The sequence below is a fragment of the Parastagonospora nodorum genome (assembly GCF_000146915.1).
Source record: "Parastagonospora nodorum SN15 chromosome Unknown scaffold_19, whole genome shotgun sequence".
NCBI lineage: Eukaryota > Fungi > Ascomycota > Dothideomycetes > Pleosporales > Phaeosphaeriaceae > Parastagonospora > Parastagonospora nodorum.
Genome location: NW_001884567.1, coordinates 41,498 through 59,531, shown reverse-complemented (window position 1 = coordinate 59,531; position 18,034 = coordinate 41,498). Strand labels below are relative to the sequence as shown.

Genomic DNA, 18,034 nt, shown 5'->3' with positions numbered 1-18,034 from the left:
CATAGGAAAGAGATATTTCGGAAAGCAACGCATATCCGGCCAGCGAGACGAGCTCCGATTGGAGACTGTTGGCATGCTTGCTCACGATAGTTGGCCCATAATGTATCCGTCCGAGTGCCGCTTGTGTTCGCGGAAATAGCTCTGTGACAAGTCAGATTAAGTACGAAATTTAATGGACAGGGACTGCTCACCTTCGATCGTCGACAGACGCTATCCGTTCACGACGCTGCGCCAAGGGCATGTAGAACAATTATTGGCACGACAATTGCCGTAATGAGCCCAGTATTGACAGCGATACCTCCAATGAAGGCGACCCTCTTCGACTTGCTCGTGCAGGTACCCACATCTCCTTTCGTGAGTGAAGTCATGATGCGATCCCCATAGACACGATAGAGGAACATGCAAGGAGGAAGTATGCAGAAGACTGCGAGGATGACCCAAGAAAGCTTGTGGCGACGCTCCTCATCCTCTCGGCCCAAATCTTTCTCAACGCTGAGTAAGTGTGGCGAATGTTGATGTGCAATGAGCGTGCGCACAATAGGAAGTGTCCCAATACTGACTTGAGGGCCAGGCGACAGAGGTGTGGTAGTGTCGCTTGTGGAAGGGCGCTCACTTCCCATGTACTGCGAAAACCTTGTGTCTGCGCTGGACAGCGTCTTGCGTGCTGTACCAGGAGCGAGTACCATCTGCCTGAGCTTTGTTTGCCCGGGTACGTTTGAACGACTCACTCGGCGCTGCGACTTCTGAAGTGATGTAGAGGAGCGGATGGACTCTCGTCGCTTTGCCCCGGGATCCGGCGAAGTCTCTGCTACAGGCTCTAAACCTGTGGGTCGTGGATATAGGGTCATTTGTGATGGCGTCGGCTCGTAACCCGGCTCAACGGGCCAGGGAGATTGTTGGATCGTAGTTACACTACCCGTGGCTGGAAAAGGCGACGCATAGAACCCGGGGTACGCACGGGCAGTACCCGGGGTCATCTGGCCAGGACTGCTTGTGTCGGCCACGCTACTGCCTGTTTCATGCATGCCTGTGCCTCTAGGAGTGCCTGTGAGATTACCCTTTGGACCAATGACACACAGCTTCTCGAATGTGTTCTCGCGTTCAAAAGTATTTGGGCCATCGAAGATGCTGACTGGGGAGCTAGTCATCGCCATAACACCAAGTCCTTCCTCGCATGTCTGGTCATAATCGTTTCTGTAAACGCCTACTCGTTCAGTCTCGACCATGATCTTATCATTGGGGCCTGAAGCGAGCAGCTCTAGGGTCTTCTTGTCGCTGAAAGTGTATCCGTTGGCCCAGGGCGCAAGAGCATAGGGCTGCTCTGTAGCTTCTAGACTCACGATATCTTCCGAGTGGGTTGAGAAACGGAAGCCGGGAACAGTCGTTGCGGCTGGCGGACTGGAGCCTAGAGGAGGGCTAGACGGTTCGATCCACCCTTGTGGTCGCAATTGTGGTGGCGATGAGCTGAACGGATTGTGATGGGGCCCTAATCGGGCTCGGGTGACTGTAGATCGACACACCCTGCGAGTGGTTCTGACCAACCCACGATGGTAATGAGCCATCCGAGTTCAAACCCAAGCTATTGCGAGTCCCTTCGCTGCTGCTGTAATCTGCAATACTGCCGTACTCTGCAGCACTGCCGCATGAGTCCCTGCAAGGTTGACTATTGCCAGCAACGGACTCCCAGTCTCCGTCATTGCTTGCACGCGGTGCTGTCAAGCCTGCAGTGGCAGCGCCAGAACCAGAGCTCAATCGATTCTCCAAAGTCGGGACGCTGTTTTGTTTGGCAAGAAGCAGACTACCCGAGCTTCGCCTAACCCACATAGCTGGTATTCCCTTCTCTGCCTGCTTCTGCTCATTGGAAGCGTTCTGGAAGATCTGGTCAGCTTGATCTAAAGCTTCTTGTGGAGTGGGTGGACCTGCGGGACTGGCTGGCTGAGAGTACGATGAAGAAGGCTTAAGTGACTTCACAGCTGCCTCGGAGTAGGATGACGACGTTGGGAGCAGTTGTGATGATACTGAAAGACCCAGACCATCTGTTTGTGAAATCCCCAACAGATTTCGAGTGTCGCCATAGGAGTTGTATGATTGATTCGAAAACATGGCGGAGCTCTCTGGGTGCGGCATCCGATACGAGTCACCTGCGAAATGGAATGGCGGCGCCAGAGGCGCTGGCACGCGTGGCGACAGGCCTGCATCTCTGGCAAGTGTTGATTGTTGATTGAGGTGACTGCCAACACCGCGACCCTGCTCGACACTCTGATCTTCGGTCATGCCGAACGTGAACTGGCTGAGACCCGAAGTGGCCTTCGAACATTGCTCGTGATCTGATGTTGTGAGCTCGTCAAGAGGGTACGGCTCTGATGCGGAAAATCCATGCTCTGTATTTCTCGCCTCGCTCACCATTGAAGGAGTGTTGTTTGTGATCACATTCGGGTCGTATTGATCGATGATCTTGCTGATCGTGTCTGTCTTTTCCTGCATGGCCATGCGACGATACATGTCTTGGGAAAGCGGTTGGGATTTCCGATTGCTTCGAGAGCTGTATACATATAGACCTTCAGGGTTGTCTTCATTCGCGAAGCTACTTGCATCTACACCACTGTAGCGAAGGAATGGATTGCTCTGCCGCGTGCCTCCCAGACTTTGCTGGTAATTGGATCTGCGCCGGTCGTCACTCGTGTAAATAGAGGAGCTCGCATATATGGATTCTATATCGTCGTAGTAGGGTTTCGACACCAGGTACCCATCCGACATCGAGGTGCGCGGGTCGTCCACGCGTCCTGCCTGGGTCGAGTAATCGTCATCAGGAATCAACGATGCCATAGGCTCAGAGTCGTAGCGTTGAAAAGGATGTCTCCGGGACAGCTCCACCTCGATGTCTTCATGCTCAAATGGCTCATCTGGGCTAGTAGGGGTGACTGGCGACGTTGGGCCAAGGGGGAAGTAGGCGGACTGCGGAGTGGTGACATAGGTCTCCTGTAGTGGGCGAGGGTATTCGCCGTGAACGCTCATCGAGACTAGTGAGGTGGGTAATTTCTGCAGCTCCTGTAGCTCTCGCCCAATCTGTTGCTTCTCTGGAGACTTGCCAAGTCGTTTCGTCAAGGTGCGGGTGAGTTGCCTGAGTGAAAATCGGGATTCATTCGGGGCTTTCGCGACTGCCAGTGGCGGCGGCGCAAAGTTCGAATCAGGGCTGTAGATTGGCGAGGTATAAGCGGATGAGTCTGGGCTTATCGCAGCCGGCGTTGGTGGCAGAGGGAGATCGAGGTTGGAGCTGCTGAAGGAGTCTTCCGCACGTCGCATAATGCCAGCATGGGCAGCAGTGAAGTCGCCATACAGCGCTCTTTTGGGTGCCATCTATGGGGTGTTAGTAGATTATACGGAGTTCGCATGCGAGGTGTCTTACGTCTGAGATATCCGGGAAGGGTTCCTCGGATGTGGGTATCAGGAAGTACTCGCTTGAACCAAAATCTTTGGAGGGAGTAACGATGTCGTGCAGCAGCAGCGAGTCGTGCGGGTTGACCAGGTCGAAAGACGCGCCGCGGTAGTGAATAGTCGCAGGCGTTGCAGGCGGCGTAGCCGGGGCGGTCGACGTGTGACTGAGGGTGGCTATGCGCGTGTGCTCATTGTTATGGTGCGAGTGTGAGAAAGAGGGGATCCTCGAGGTGCGGCCGGTTGAGGAAATCGTGACAACGAAAAGGTTGAGGTCGTGTGCGTAGTCGGTGTCTCGTCCGCGTGTGAGTGGTCGGCAGAAACGTCGAGGGCCCGTCGAAATACGCGGGTGTCGCAAAATTGATCTTGTGGGAGCAAGATGGGACGAGAGCGGGGCCAGATTGGTGACAGTAGGCGGCTTTGGTAGTCTCTTGCGAGATTTGAAGTGGCCTACTTTTCCAGACGATGTTGTCGTGGAAATACTTGATATGCTCCCGCCTTGCGTCCGAGGCTCAGCCGATTGAGCTCGACCAAGGTGATTGGCAAGCAACTGCTGCTCAAAGGGCGATCGATGCGAGATGTTGAGCTGGTGTGCGGAGTGCGACAGGTGCAGGGGTCTTGATGTCGATTGCGACTGTGGCCGCGCCGTTTGCACTGACGACTTGGGCTTAGCGGTGTTGAGCGTGGGAGCTGCCGCCTTCCGCCTCAATGTCTTTCCCGATGGTGTTTCTATGTGCGGGTTGGGTGTGTGCTGCTGCTTGCGATACTCGCGGATGGACAATGTGTGGATGGGAGTACGGGACGACACCGATGAGTTGACCGAGTGATGGGGCGAGTGTACAGGTGTGAATGGCGGAGGGCTGTGGGCGAGTGTCGGCTGCGGTAGCCCGTCCGACATCTGCGGTGAATGCGTGATGGGGAAAACGTAGGTCGCCATCCTTGTGTATGCTTTGTTCCTTCACTGTTACAGTACTGCACTGTCACTCGAGCTCGTCTTTACTTATTTTTGTTCCCAGCTCCTATTGTCGCAGTGCTATTGTTGTGGTGCAGCATTCCAAGGTCCGTCCTGTGTGGTCTCTGGCGGATGCATCGCGAGCCCTACGCCATGGCCTGGTGTTGCGGGGGTTCGACGCAGCAGCTGAATGTCGACAACCAAATGGCAAGGCTGACTCGGAGATATGCCACTCTCGCCCCAATCCGAGGGTCCTAGATTCGGTCGAAATTTTGTTCTCTCTTGCTAGCTTCTCTATACATGCATTGGCACAGATCGTGTTGTTCGAATATCGTGGGCAGAGCGGAGAGGTACTGCAGTACCTTAGACTGAGCGAGTGAGGTAAGTGCCGGTTCGCGAAACTGTTCGATGAAGCAGAAGTTGGCAGGGAAAGGAGGAGCAACGTGAGTATTACTATTAGACGCGACTGAAGACGCGAGAAGAAAAGGTGGCACGACTTCCAGGCCGCCGAGTAAAGAAGAGTGGCAGTCACGAAGCCCCCAAAAACGGAGTCTCGGAAGGCACGATACAAGAAAAAGGATGACGAAGAACAACAAAAGAACAATCCCAGCACTTCCAGAGCCCGTCCGAGACGACTCCTCGCCGTCGTCCACACATCTACGCCGCCTGCCATGGCTCATTACCTCTACCGGGTTGCCGTGTTTAGAGAAAAGAGCGTTGCAGCGTCGTGGGTGGACGTCGTCTTAGGTCGCCCCTGCCGGGGCCTTTTTAGCGCAGTGTCTTCCTGGCCAACCACGGACTGCAGCGGGCAGCGGACGACGAACGCAAGACACCATCGCGCTGGAAGACTCTACCACTAATCGCAGCTGCTTATGCCCGTCATCTCGCTGCGTCGCCTGTAAAGTGGAGGCTTGTGGAGGCACAGAATATGTGTGCGCATCCAATGAGCGACTCAGGCTCGTTTGCCTCCGTGTACCACAACCAGCATTGCGCGATAGAGAAGATGAGAGCTTACATCAGCTGGCCGTTGCTGTCGATCAGATTGGTCGCAGCATCGGAGAATGCGACTCTGCGGAACATCTTCCGTTCGAAAGTGCGAATCCCAAGGGGAAAGCTCAGGTGAGGTCGCTGTCACTACCTAGGTGTGCTGAAGCACCAAATTAGTGCGAGGCAAAGGTGCGTGAACGCATGTTCTATCAACGCCAGTCTTGAATATCACAGGAAAGAATAGGCGCCGCTAGTCTGTGGATCTTTCAAACACCGGGGAGGTGACCGTCAGTCCGCTTTTCAAGCTCTTTCTTTTCGGTTTCTTCTCGCATACCACCCGCTCATTGAGATCTTGATGTGCCCAGCCGTGCCCACCTTTGACTCGATGTTTACTGGGCTATCATCCATGTCTCGGAAGAGGTGATGCAAGTGGTTGGTGGTGAGGTCACGATAGCTCTGTTGTCGAGCTCATTCCAACACCTACCACATCATGTTATTGGAAGCAAACGCGGAAACGTCAGTGCATAGATGATGTCTACAGCTACAGAACTTGCAGCTTTATAGAATACCAGCTCTGCATTGATCTCATTTCGTGGCTTATAATAATAGTAGAGCAACTCTAAGTTAAACTACAAAACTGCTTACTCTTACCTTTATACTTCGCTTAACGTTCTATTAGGCTTAGGCTTAGCGCTAACATACGTTGCTCTACTATATTAGGTAGGCCTTTTCCTGTAGGCTTAGCTCGCTATTCCTAGTAGAAATAGAGGTTGACTAGAGGCTAGTGAAGGTTATCTATAAAAAATGCAAGTCGCCTAGCCATGAGAGCTGGATTCATAAGATTGTCACTCACACTATGACCGCCTTCTGTCTCTTCGTACAAGAAGGTCTTAGGTGACTCGACCTCCTTTAGCCTCGCCACAAGCTTACGGGAATGACCCACGCCGACCCGGTCATCCAGAGTCGAGCAGGTAATCAGCATGGGCGGGTAGGCTGTTCCCTGTTTGACATTGTGGAATGGGGAATAAGCTCGGAGAGCCTTGGCCTGCTCGGGAACCTTGGGATCGCCGTACTCGTTGAGCCAGGCTGACCCCATGGCCAACTCCGGGAACCTGAGCATATCCGTCAATGGTACGTCGCTGACCACAGCGCCAAAGAGATCTGGGCGCTGCGTCCCCATCACGGCTGCGAGGAGCCCGCCATTAGAAAAGCCAAAGACACCCAACTTCTGGGGCGAGGTCAGCCCGTTGCTAATGATCGCCTCTGCCACGGCGGCAAAGTCGTCATACGAACGCTGGCGGTTCTCGCGCAGAGCCGCCTGGTGCCAGTCTTCGCCTCTTTCACCACCACCACGTATCAAGGGAACAACCAAAGCGCCTCCGAGCTCCAACCACAGGGCTAAGCTCAACCCGCCCAGCATTGGGCCAACATAGCTGAGGTCAAAGTTCATGCCAAATGCGCCGTACCCTGTGATCAATACTGGGAGCTTCTCCCGGCCCTGCTTGGGTGCCATGATGAAATAGTCAATTTCTGTGCCATCCTTGCTGGTAGCCACTTGCGTCTCCACTGCACAATTGCTGTGGTCAAATGCTGCTTTTTGACTGTACAAGTCAGTCTTCCTTGACCCTCCAGCATTCTCGAGGCAAACATGTTTGGGGTTTAGCAAGCCCGAGGTCTCCACAATAATACTGTCGGAATAGGGATCTGCCGTTTGCACCTTTGCTGAGGCGCCAGTGGGTGTTGGAATAGCCTGACAAAGCTTCCACTCGTCGTTGACGTATTCCATAACCATGCGCCTCTCTGTGTTTCGCTTTAGGAGGGTGAAGTAGACTTTGGAAGGGCCGGCGCTGATCCCTCCGGTGACTGCATCGAGGATGGCCTCACCGGACTCCGGGACATAAACAACCGATGTCCGGGTTTGGCCATGAGTATACTTCCATGCCAGTAGTGCGTCTTTGCGGATTTTCTTGTTGCCAATGGTCGATTCCTCTGTTGTGGTCACGAACAAGTGCGTAGATGTTGACGGGAGGAACATGGCTAGAGATAGGCCTTGCGGTAGGCTAGCTCTCTCGACTGTGCCGTCTATGGACACTGTGTGAAATTTTAGATCCGCAAAGGTGGCGGCTTGTCCAATCAAGCCACGACGAGTCCGGCCAGTGCCGACTGCCGAGCAGTATAAGATTGCATCGCCCGGGTCGCCTGAGTGCACCAGTTTTGCGTCGGCAAGTTCGGTGCCTCTGGCCCAAATGTATGTATTGAGCGGCCAGCCAGTGTTGCAAGTGGGACCGCCGTTGAGCGCATGCGTGATCATGACGTGGTCAAGGTCGAGCCATGCCGCACTGAAGCGCCCTGGGCCGGCTGCAAAGCCATCTGTCACCCAGGCGGCTTGATCGACGTCAAACTCGCGAATTGTCGTCTCGTCCGAACCCCCCTCGGACAGCCCGAGGAGCAGTCGCGAGGACTGACCTCCCAAGTAAACACTCGAAAAGCATGGTAACACGGTTTGGGACAGCTGCCAAGGCTTGCCCTCACGTTCCCTCAGATCATCAATATCGATAACGGTTGTCCACTCGTCGGGTGTTTCTAATGCGGCAACCTCGATGATGCCACTTTTACGGACGGCGTCGCGCCTCAGACGAAACAGGCGTCCACATAGGGCATATGTCGGCGGTGCAGCATTTTGTTCAATCATCTTCTCGAGCTTTTCATGGAGTTTGTGCGCGCGCGGGAGCCTGTCCAGGTGCTCCTGTGTGATTTCCGTCTCGTGCTTCGCCCACTCAAGGCCCGTGGCGCCTTGCGGCTCCTCTAGCCATTGCCAGTTGATTCCTGCGTCCGCCTCTGAGCTGCTCTCGACAGGCTGACAGCCCAGACCCGCGATCAATGCGGAATTTTGTTCCGCCATGGTGAATAGTTACAAGTGGATGACCAACTTTATGTCAAGGTCAAATGTCGGCTCTTCGGAAAATTTTCGCAGAGTCTGAGCGTATGCGCGGACCAGATTGGGACAACGCGTGTGGATGCAGCCACTATCGATAAGACATAGCAGTCGAGTCTTGACTAGCGATGTGGGGACTGGATATTCGGGTCTTTTCTGTGGATATCTGCGGGCTTGGCATTGTATATCAGACGGTAAGGCACTCTTTGATTGGATGTTAATGTGACAATGTTGGACACGTATGTATAGGTATATCTTAGCCTGAAAAGCTGCGCGATATCCAATGCGTAGATAATGATAGAGTTGCACGTCTGTGTGTAGGGAGTTTTTCCACGCACCCACAGCTTTATTCCTCACAAGAGCTTAAAGCACGAACCACTGGCGCAAAGCAGACCCGATTGGAAACACCGCAATAGCATAATCAAAGCCCACCAAGCAAAGGCTAGATGCTGAGGTCGGTCAGCGTGACTACTGATAGGCACACAGGTGCACTCCATCAGGTTAGTCACGATGGAGCTACAAGATAGGTTGATGGGTCTGAAATCCTACGGTAAGTATCATGGCAAGTGTAAGGGCTGTCTCTACACAGCAGTATGGATGTGATTCTGGAGGGACGATGATCGACTAGTACATAGCCCTAGTCAAGTAGCCACACGATTAGGTAGGGTCATGAACAGGCGCACCCTACAGGGTCAGTCATGATAGAGCTACGAGATTAGGTTGATGAGTTTGGGTTTGTTTCGGCTTCCGGTAGTACATTGACCTAGTCAAGTAGCCACGCGATTGGCCGACTATGTTCGGAAACATTCTTCAGTTTCAATATTATTACATCCGAAGCTGTTGCTCTAGCTCTCTGACTGTCTCTCTCGCGACCCCGCATTATCTTATCGCGCACAGATGCTCGAATGCATGCAGATATCGCTAGTTCGCACATAGGATAGAAAGCACTGAAGTACAGTAGGCTAGATATGAGCTGAGCTTTCAGCATTATTATGAAGTTCTCTTGTCCTCGGGGTTTGTGGCGCCTCGCGTATCTATGTGCGAAAGTCAACTGATATATGCAACCTACCTACACGAAGGCGGGCTTGGGAATCATTAGCTGATAAAAAAGTGCTAGAGTTGACATATATCTTGTCCACGTACTCGAGTTCTGCTGCCTCTAGTCGTGTGTGTCCCCATCTGGTAACGAGCAAGCGCATCGCTCACGGTACACATCACTAATTGACCATGCCCTCCACGGATTTCCAAAATACCACCACCATAATGGATGAGGATGAAAAGAACGTGACTGTCCACCAACATCCCACCGAGGACGAGTGTGTCACTTCCGAAGTGAGCATGATAAAAATGTTCTCGCAGAAGGGCATGGTCCTGAGCTGGATGACTCTGCTCTTTATCGCCTTAATGAACTCCTTCGACAGTGTTGCCGTCAACACATTTCAGATATATGCCGTCGGCGAATACAGACGCCTATCCATCGAGGGCGCCCTTACAACTGCACTTGGCGTTGCTACTACAGGTAGAAGATCCGAAACCCTACATCGGCAATCGAATCGCTCTAATAGTTAATTTTGCAGTGCTCCAAGCGCCATCGGCAGTCTTCATTAATCATTCATCGCACGTGGCATCATAGTCTCCATGTAAATTACTACGAATGATATCGCGAGTCTAGGTTTAACAATGTACACAAGAATTCTTTGCAAAGAGCTACGCGAATTCTTCTCCTGCGCGCCTTAGAACGTCTGCTAACCATTCTGGACGGCTGATCATAAGGCAATGTCCAGCGTCGCACTTTTCTATCACGTCGAATGCGCTAGGCTCGATGCGCTTTGCGGTGTTGATCATGTATTCGACAAGCTCAGGAGTGAACGACGTCTTATCTTCCGTTCCAATCACGTAGGTCGAAGGGATATGACGCCAGGCTGCCCAAGACGTCGTACTGGTGTACACTCCGATGCTCTGATGAATGAGTTTGAGGGCCCAAGTCTCAGCCTCCTCGGGGGAAAAGTCGTTGTAGAAGACCCGTTTGGCGTCACCGGGCTGTACCGTAACGATACCGTTCTGGGGAGCGTCAGCAAATGCTAGACTTTGTGTTCGCGGGTACATACGTCTGGGTCCATCTTCATCCATTCAGGATACTGCGCACCTCCAGCGGTGGGCGTAAAGCCTTCGGGCATTGCGAACGCCATGATAAAGACGAGTCTGATGACACCTCCCTTTAGATTCGCCGCTTGACGCTCCTTCTTGCCAAGTCCAGCTGGCGCTTGAGCCCCGGGCATGCCAGTGTACGAGTGCATGACCAGTACGACATCCTTCCCCTCTTCGACAAGCTCGGTGAGACATTCGCGAATCCCTTTGACGTCGCCATTGAAGTCCGCATGAGGGGGCGATGCGCCAGCGGAAGGCAAGGCAAGAGCCAGTGTTGGGTATCCATGGCCGCTCAAGATGTCAAGAACTTTGGCGTATATTTCTGGGGTGTGCCATGCACCAGGAACACAGACAATTGTCGGCTTCGACATTGGGGAAGAGGTTACAGAGGTTGCTGCAATGTAGCTATACAGAAAGATGACACTGTCTCCCCTTCGATTTATTCCTGTGCCAAGAGTGAACGCCGCGCCCACGCCGCATGACTGCAGCCATCCTTCGTCATCGCACCGCTGTCTCCATCGTCCTCACCGAGGTCGGCTTCCACGGCTTTCGTGTACTAGATCGTCGATCTGCTCTCATAAATACAGTTTGCTCAATACAAACTGCGGCAATTGATGCTCACCGACGTTTAAGCACGAGATGTATATGCTTCTTGTTCCTCGCGTGTATTTTTAGAAATGTCTTACTGAATATCGCAGACTTATAGTATCTATGCTTAGGCTCCTTTGCGCCTAACTGCATTTGCAAAAGAGTCTATCTAGCATGTAAAGAATTCCGAAACTATCTGCATAGTGTTGTGCACAGAGTGCAGTTAGAGGCAAAGCCGGCGCTATGAGAGACGAGGACCCATGAACATTTCTTATAGGAGGCTACGTATTCAAGTAGCTTCGCAACCTCCCCGCTGTGCTTATTCTCGCGAGATTGCGCCTATTGGCGAGAGTCGTCTAATAAACAAAGTACTCCTGCGTCAAGGGCAATGTCTCCGCGGGCTCCGCCGTGCACCACACCCCATCCGCCTCAACGCGATACGTCTCCGGGTCGACCTTCATTTTCGGCCGCGTGTCGTTGAACTTCATATCTCTCTTGCCGATGTTGCGGCAGTTCTTGACAGGCTCGACGCGCTTGCGCAGCTTGTAAGAGTCGATGACGCCAGAGTCGATGGACGCTTTAGACACGAAAGTTACACTGGATGAGGGTACGAGAGGAGCGAACATGGGGCGCATGATGATGGGCTCAACCGTGGGGATGGATGCATTTGGATCGCCCTGATCGTGTTAGCATAGATGGAAAAAGAAAGAGATGGGTTGGGGGAGACGAACCATTTGGGCATAACTGCACCAGCCGCTTTTGATCACCAGCTTAGGCTTGACGCCGAAATTTGCTGGTTTCCAGAATACGAGGTCAGCGAGTTTGCCCACTTCGACGCTGCCGATGAGATGGCCCATGCCTTGCGTGATGGCGGCGTTGATGGTGTATTTACTAATGTAGCGCTTGACGCGGAAGTTATCGGCGTCGGTGCCCTCGTCTTCCTTGAGCGTGCCGCGTTGGACTTTGTTCTTGTGTGCTGTGTTCCAGGTGCGCAGGATCACTTCGCCGCAGCGACCCATGGCTTGGGAGTCGGAAGACATCATGGAGATGGCGCCGAGGTCGTGGAGCACGTCTTCGGCGGCGATGGTTTCGGCGCGGATACGGGATTCGGCGAACGCGACGTCTTCGGGGATGTTGCGCGAAAGGTGGTGGCATACCATTAACATGTCAAGATGCTCGTCCAGGGTGTTGCGGGTGTATGGGCGGGTAGGATTTGTGGACGACGGAAGTACGTTATCAAGCTCGACGACGCTAATGATGTCGGGGGCGTGGCCGCCACCTGCGCCTTCGGTGTGGTAGGTGTGGATTGTACGGTTCTTGAAGGCCGCGATGGTCTGTTCGACGAAGCCCGATTCGTTGAGCGTATCCGTGTGGATCAAGGTTTGGATGTCATACTCGTCGCATACAGTTAAGCAAGCATCGATAGCTGCTGGAGTCGTGCCCCAATCTTCGTGTAGCTTCAGACCACAAACACCGGCTTCGGCCTGTTCCTGAAGAGGGCCCAACTCGGAGTCGTTCCCTTTACCAGTGATTCCGTAGTTGAGTGGTAGCTCGTCAATAGCTTGCAGCATCTGCCGGATGTGCGTTTTGCCCGGGGTACATGTGGTTGCGTTGGTACCAGTGCTGCTTCAGTATCAGCATCAATGTGTTTCGTCAAGGTGAACTACGCACCTCGGCCCAGTTCCACCACCCAACATGGTGGTTATACCCGAAGCAATAGCTTCTTGCGCCTGTTGTGGGCAAATGAAGTGAATATGCGTGTCAAAGCCACCAGCCGTCACGATGCTTCCCTCGCTAGCAATCACGTCCGTGCAAGATCCTACGACCAAGTTCGGATCTACACCATCCATGACGTCTGGGTTGCCCGCTTTTCCAATGCCGACAATGTGGCCGTCCTTGATACCGATATCAGCCTTGAAAATGCCAGTCCAGTCGACGATGAGCGCATTTGTGATGACGGTGTCGAGGCACTCGGCATCGGAACGACCTCCCGCCTGGCCCATACCTTCTCTGAGAGTCTTGCCACCGCCGAATGAACACTCATCTCCGTACGTGGTCATGTCCTTCTCCACCTTGATCCAAAGATCTGTAGCGCCTAGCCGTACAAGATCACCAGTAGTCGGGCCGAACATACTGATGTAAGCTTGTCGCTCCATGGTGCAAAAGTCGATATGTGCAGCGTCCCCGAGCGGCTGTGGCTCATGCAAGAAGCCTCCGGATCTAATTCTCTCGACGATTCCGTTTACAATGTCCATGTCCTCGATGTGTCCAGATGCAAGCTTGTTACCACCTTTGATGATCTGGTTGCCGCTGATTTGTACAAGGGTGACAGTCTTAGTGTCACCCGGTTCGAAGCGTACCGATGTGCCAGCAGGGATATCAAGTCGGTAGCCATGCGCTCGTATGCGGTCAAACTGCAGCTGCGGGTTTGTCTCGATGAAATGATAATGGGATCCGACCTGATTGCAAGGTCAGCATAACCTCGCACACATGTGACGTGCTGAACGTGCCTGAATCGGTCTATCTCCCATGCTCTTGACCTTCAGGCTGATCCTCTTGCGCCCTTGGTTAAGCTTGATTGTCCCGGCCTCTCCCTTCACAGCCACTACAGCGCCAGGCTGCTTTGTTGCATCGTATACGGTCGCTTCGGGAAGCGGGAACATGTCGTTCGAGGGTATAGGCAGGAACGAGCCGTAGAGGGCCTTCTCGAGATCGCCATCATCGCTGCAGATGGGGTTGTGGACGGTGACGAGGTATGTGCCTGTTGGAAAGGTGCCTTCGACCATCAATTCGGAGAGCGACGCGACGACTGAGGGCTGCACATGGCGGCGCCCCAGCATGGTGGTGCCGATGGCCATGAGGTCCGCGACTGTGTGGTTGCCATCGCGAATAAGCTGTACGCGTTCAGGATGCGAGATGCAAGGCGCGTGCTATTGGGGGCGGTACTTCTTGGAGGTTGTTCGCAATAAGTGCCTGGAGCCTGTTAGCAGAGCCGTAGAAAACACGTCGCGGTACTTACAACAGCTTCTGGGCGGTTGAGCTTCACGCCTCGTGCCAGGCGACGCTGTGCAAGCAGGCCAAGCTGCGAGATGACGAGCTTGTCAAGCTGGCGGCTGGGTTAGTGTGGGGCACAGGGGAGACGCATGGTCGCACACACACCTCCTTGGGACACAACTGCATCGTATAGTCAAGTGGCCAAGACGAAGAGTATACCTAGGCAGCAATATTACTGCCGTCAGAAGCTTGCCAGTCTTCGCAAGGTGTCTGCAATCCACAGTGCAGCTCCCCGTCAGCCAGACTTCACCTCTTTAGGGTGATTGCGGGGTTCGGGGTTCGCTTCACGATAAGGCCGCGCTGATAAGACGCGGCATCCATCACTTCATCCTCGGGACCGTCAACGCGACCTTTTAAATCAACCCTTTGAAGCGTCAGACTGCGATAACAATGTCGTCGCCTGGCCTGCAAGGCCGCCATGTCCTACGTAATCTGCCCACGAGACCCAGCGATGGCAACTTTCGTGCAATCACACAGGCCGGCCATCACACGCCGCGTGAGCCATCGGTTCACGCCTCCCATGGCTCACGAGGCATGATAGATGGCAAGCCTCAACCATGTCTCATGCTCCCGAGTTGAATCCATCATCTTCAGTGTCTTTTCGTCTTTCTACGCACATCCGCTCATGACGCCCACATTGTCTTCTACCGCACCTACACCTACTATGAATCAATCCCGGCAACTCGTCGATACAAACGCGCCGCAATTAAAGGCTCCACGTGTAGAGTTTCCGTAGTGACACATTCCTAGACGAAAGAAGCGTACCTTTCTGTTGTTGAAGCAAGGCAGCGCTTGCGATGAGTTCCTTGTTGCATCAGCTTCGAGAAGGGAATTCGGAACCTCAACGACAAACGACAGAGCTGCCCGTACGAGCACGAAAGCGGAGACACTCCTCCAGCGTCCCGAGCAAAGACATCAACACCCCAAAGAAGCGCCTCCAGATCCACAAGAAGTGTTTGTACGAGCGAACTCTGCCTGGAAACGCCTACATCTCGGCACACGTCAATCGGCTACAACATGGCTATTTCTCCGACTCGAGCATATTGCATGGGGGTGCACTGGACAATGTGTTCTTTGTTTCCGTGCATTTCGTCTTTCATCCACAAGACCCCAGGTCGCATCGCTTCAAGAGCGCAGATATTGAAGTGTGCGTCCACGGCGATGACCCGACGGAATCACCGAAAGATCATCGGTATCGACACGCCAAATCACATCCCCGCATTCTCCAGCACGCACCAAAATTGATGTTCGGTGCTGTATCTCCGGAAAACTTGCAGTGGAACTTCAGTCTCTCGAGCTCCTTGGGCGTATCGCAAGCGCCCGTATCAGCCACGTTGAATCCGTCTGGTGGTATGAGAGGATCGTACAAGGTCTTCCATATGATGAGTATGCAGGGCTCCATTCGGACAAAACGGAGTCCTCTGGGGCCTGAACACGATGTCGAGGATGCAATGGCAGTCTGGACGCTAGAGGAAAACATGTTGCAGCGATCCGGTCTGCCGCGAGAATTCGATCTCGTGTTGCTTGTGCACAAACCGGACGGCGTCAAGAATGTCTACTTGAGCGTCAATGTCGATGCCGAGATTGAGTCCTGGTTCGGCTCGTATCCGCAATGGTACACAAATCTGCCCAAGTACATGCCAACGCAAGACTTTACTCTCGACTTCAATGCCAACATCGGTCAACGCTTCTTGCCCGAACAGGCAGGAAGAGGGTTCAACTTCGCGAGCTTGCCTCGATCGTTAGATGAGTATGTGATTATGCCAGGCACTCTGTATCCGACGAACGATACAAGAGCGAACCAAGACATGACTGGAGGCTGGAGACACAGAAGAGGAAGAACGAGGGATGATAACAAAGACGTCGAGGTCGCGCCCAATCCCACTCACCCGCAGCAATCTGTAACATCCTCCACAAGAGGCATTCGATCAACCAGACTGGCTCGTAGTGAGAGTGTCGGTGACGAGAGGCACGGCTGGGCACCTGATTTCAATGTCCGTGTCGTCCTCGAGCACCAATATCCGCATCACGCGTCGGACCACCACCGCTACTCATACTCACCTTTAATCAATCCAAATCCTTTGCGTCGTCCATCGATCCGACGTCAGAAGTCCAGGACTGGCCTCAAAGATTTCGGCGCAAAGCAGGCTTCGCGGGATCTTTCTCCTGACGTTTATGACAAGAAGGGGGCGAAAAGAAGTCTTGACGAGCGACCTGACGGCCATTTTCCCAAATTTTGAGCAATCCACACGGCTCTTACTAGTGATGCGCATCTTATAGTCTAATTTATTTGAATTTCATCTATAAATAACAACTTTGGCGACGAGCTGGGTGCTTGCGAGGCTTAGACTAGGCAACATTGTGTGCAGCCAAGCTCATCCATATTGTCAGGTTGAAGCGGGCATCGGCATAACGCCTAGGTAGTCATTATCTTACACGATGCACGGCTTCCGAGCAGTGAAAGATAAGCCATCGTTACCCAGTAGTCAGTCATGCACCCGCAGGCATCGCTTGCACGGAATCCTTACGATGGTCAGCGCAAAGCCGGCGCTAAAACGATTGCAGCCAAAGTGCGCTGACTGGACGCTCAGCTTCTGCGGGGTGCGCAGCAACACCAATGAATGTACTAGACACACCCGAGTGTGTGACCGCTCTAACTGCATCGACTGCGCGGCTGTGCAACGGTTGTTGACAATCATTCAGAACCATCTTTCCTCGATCCTCATTTTGATGACCTTCATCCCCATATCCAGCACGTCGCAAACAGCCGAAATTATCACGCCCGCTTGAAATTCAATATGGCGCACGAGCAGCCCACTGCCCCGTCGATCGTTGGGTCTGAGACGTGGGATATCTGCACGCCCTCTGCGACTTCGGAAAACACCACGAAAAACGCCAGCGAGACCGCACAATCTTCCATTCCATGGCCCGGGCGCACCTTTATCATCCGATCGCAAACGAACGGACATGTCATCACATTCTTGGACGGCGAGGTTATCCTAGACAAACCAGGAGGGCTTGGTACTTTCAGATGGCGATGCGTGGAGGACAAAGGTTGGATGGGGTTCAAGGATCCAGCTTCTGCGCAATATCTGGGTTATCACGAACACGGAGTGCTAGCTTGCCACGTTCCTCATCACCGAAAGAACGAATACATATGTCCACGAATGCGCCCTGGAGGCGGATGCGTTCTACTAGTGTGTCACGACGATTTCCTTCGTCCCTTAGGTGTGTTTGCAAACGAGTCAGAGCACGGCATTAAGCAGCAAGTTAAGACTATGGACTGGAACTCGGAGGCAATTGTCTGGGATTTTATTGAAGTATAAAGTTAAGAATACTAGCTACTAGTAGTGTTATGAATTTACATTGCTTACTATTAACTAGGCTAATAGTTCTATAATAAAGAACTAGCCAACCTTGCTAAGATTAGGCATCCTATGTCTCTACCTACAGTAGTACTGCCGCCCGTTAGACTTAACTTCCTAGCCAAGATCATGGTCTGCAAGCAACGCTGCAGTCTTTAGGTTTCAATTTCTAGGGCTTGCTGATAAAAGCTTGGACACTCCCCAGACGCAGCTCGCCCCGCCCTACAATAGCCCCACGATACACGCGCATGCGGACTATCGTGCGCAGCTACCTTTAAACGGCACGTCCATCTGTTGCGTTGCTTAATGGCAGTGCGTGCACTCTAGGTTTTGTAGTATCTGCTGAGAAGGATCATCTATCACCACGTGTTGGTGTTGGTGTGTCAGACTCTGTACCGCCATTCATTTCCAACATCTGGGTTAAGGGAAATGCCAAAAGAACCTCTGTTCGTTGACTACAATTTTACTGGATATCTCGTTCTGAGCGACTTCCCATACCTTAATCGTTACGTTAGTCAAAGTATGACATTTATAGAACCGGCTCGAGCTCTTCTTACCTTGCTACAATCCAGG

The 18,034-nt window shown here is 53.0% G+C and overlaps 7 protein-coding genes across 7 annotated transcripts; 3 read left to right on the top strand and 4 right to left on the bottom strand.

Annotated features, from left to right (window-relative positions):
* Window positions 1-218: 218 nt before the first annotated feature.
* On the bottom strand, window positions 219-4,369 carry SNOG_11289 (hypothetical protein; the record flags this gene model as incomplete). The annotated part of the gene is made up of 4 exons (XM_001801481.1): window positions 219-823; window positions 959-1,321; window positions 1,521-3,357; window positions 3,407-4,369. The coding sequence occupies 4 exons, from the start codon at window positions 4,367-4,369 to the stop codon at window positions 219-221; spliced, it is 3,768 nt and encodes a 1,255-aa protein (XP_001801533.1).
* Window positions 4,370-5,452: 1,083 nt separating this feature from the next.
* SNOG_11288 (hypothetical protein) lies at window positions 5,453-8,273 on the bottom strand (the record flags this gene model as incomplete). The annotated part of the gene is made up of 3 exons (XM_001801480.1): window position 5,453; window positions 5,706-5,827; window positions 6,225-8,273. Coding segments are annotated over 3 exons (2,172 nt in total).
* Window positions 8,274-9,569: 1,296 nt separating this feature from the next.
* SNOG_11287 (hypothetical protein) lies at window positions 9,570-9,875 on the top strand (the record flags this gene model as incomplete). Its single annotated transcript, XM_001801479.1, has 2 exons — window positions 9,570-9,638; window positions 9,666-9,875. The coding sequence occupies 2 exons, from the start codon at window positions 9,570-9,572 to the stop codon at window positions 9,873-9,875; spliced, it is 279 nt and encodes a 92-aa protein (XP_001801531.1).
* A 66-nt stretch (window positions 9,876-9,941) lies between these two features.
* Window positions 9,942-10,825, bottom strand: SNOG_11286 (hypothetical protein; the record flags this gene model as incomplete). The annotated part of the gene is made up of 2 exons (XM_001801478.1): window positions 9,942-10,367; window positions 10,415-10,825. The coding sequence occupies 2 exons, from the start codon at window positions 10,823-10,825 to the stop codon at window positions 10,014-10,016; spliced, it is 765 nt and encodes a 254-aa protein (XP_001801530.1). The 3' UTR covers window positions 9,942-10,013.
* A 573-nt stretch (window positions 10,826-11,398) lies between these two features.
* SNOG_11285 (hypothetical protein) lies at window positions 11,399-14,222 on the bottom strand (the record flags this gene model as incomplete). Its single annotated transcript, XM_001801477.1, has 7 exons — window positions 11,399-11,719; window positions 11,774-12,665; window positions 12,714-13,128; window positions 13,177-13,501; window positions 13,553-13,936; window positions 14,062-14,148; window positions 14,202-14,222. 7 exons carry the CDS (start codon window positions 14,220-14,222, stop codon window positions 11,399-11,401), a joined length of 2,445 nt encoding a protein of 814 aa, XP_001801529.1.
* A 1,352-nt stretch (window positions 14,223-15,574) lies between these two features.
* On the top strand, window positions 15,575-15,948 carry SNOG_11284 (hypothetical protein; the record flags this gene model as incomplete). The annotated part of the gene is given in 2 exon segments (XM_001801476.1): window positions 15,575-15,846; window positions 15,864-15,948. The coding sequence occupies 2 exon segments, from the start codon at window positions 15,575-15,577 to the stop codon at window positions 15,946-15,948; spliced, it is 357 nt and encodes a 118-aa protein (XP_001801528.1).
* Window positions 15,949-16,894: 946 nt separating this feature from the next.
* SNOG_11283 (hypothetical protein) lies at window positions 16,895-17,422 on the top strand (the record flags this gene model as incomplete). The annotated part of the gene is made up of 1 exon (XM_001801475.1): window positions 16,895-17,422. One exon carries the CDS (start codon window positions 16,895-16,897, stop codon window positions 17,420-17,422), a length of 528 nt encoding a protein of 175 aa, XP_001801527.1.
* Window positions 17,423-18,034: the final 612 nt, after the last annotated feature.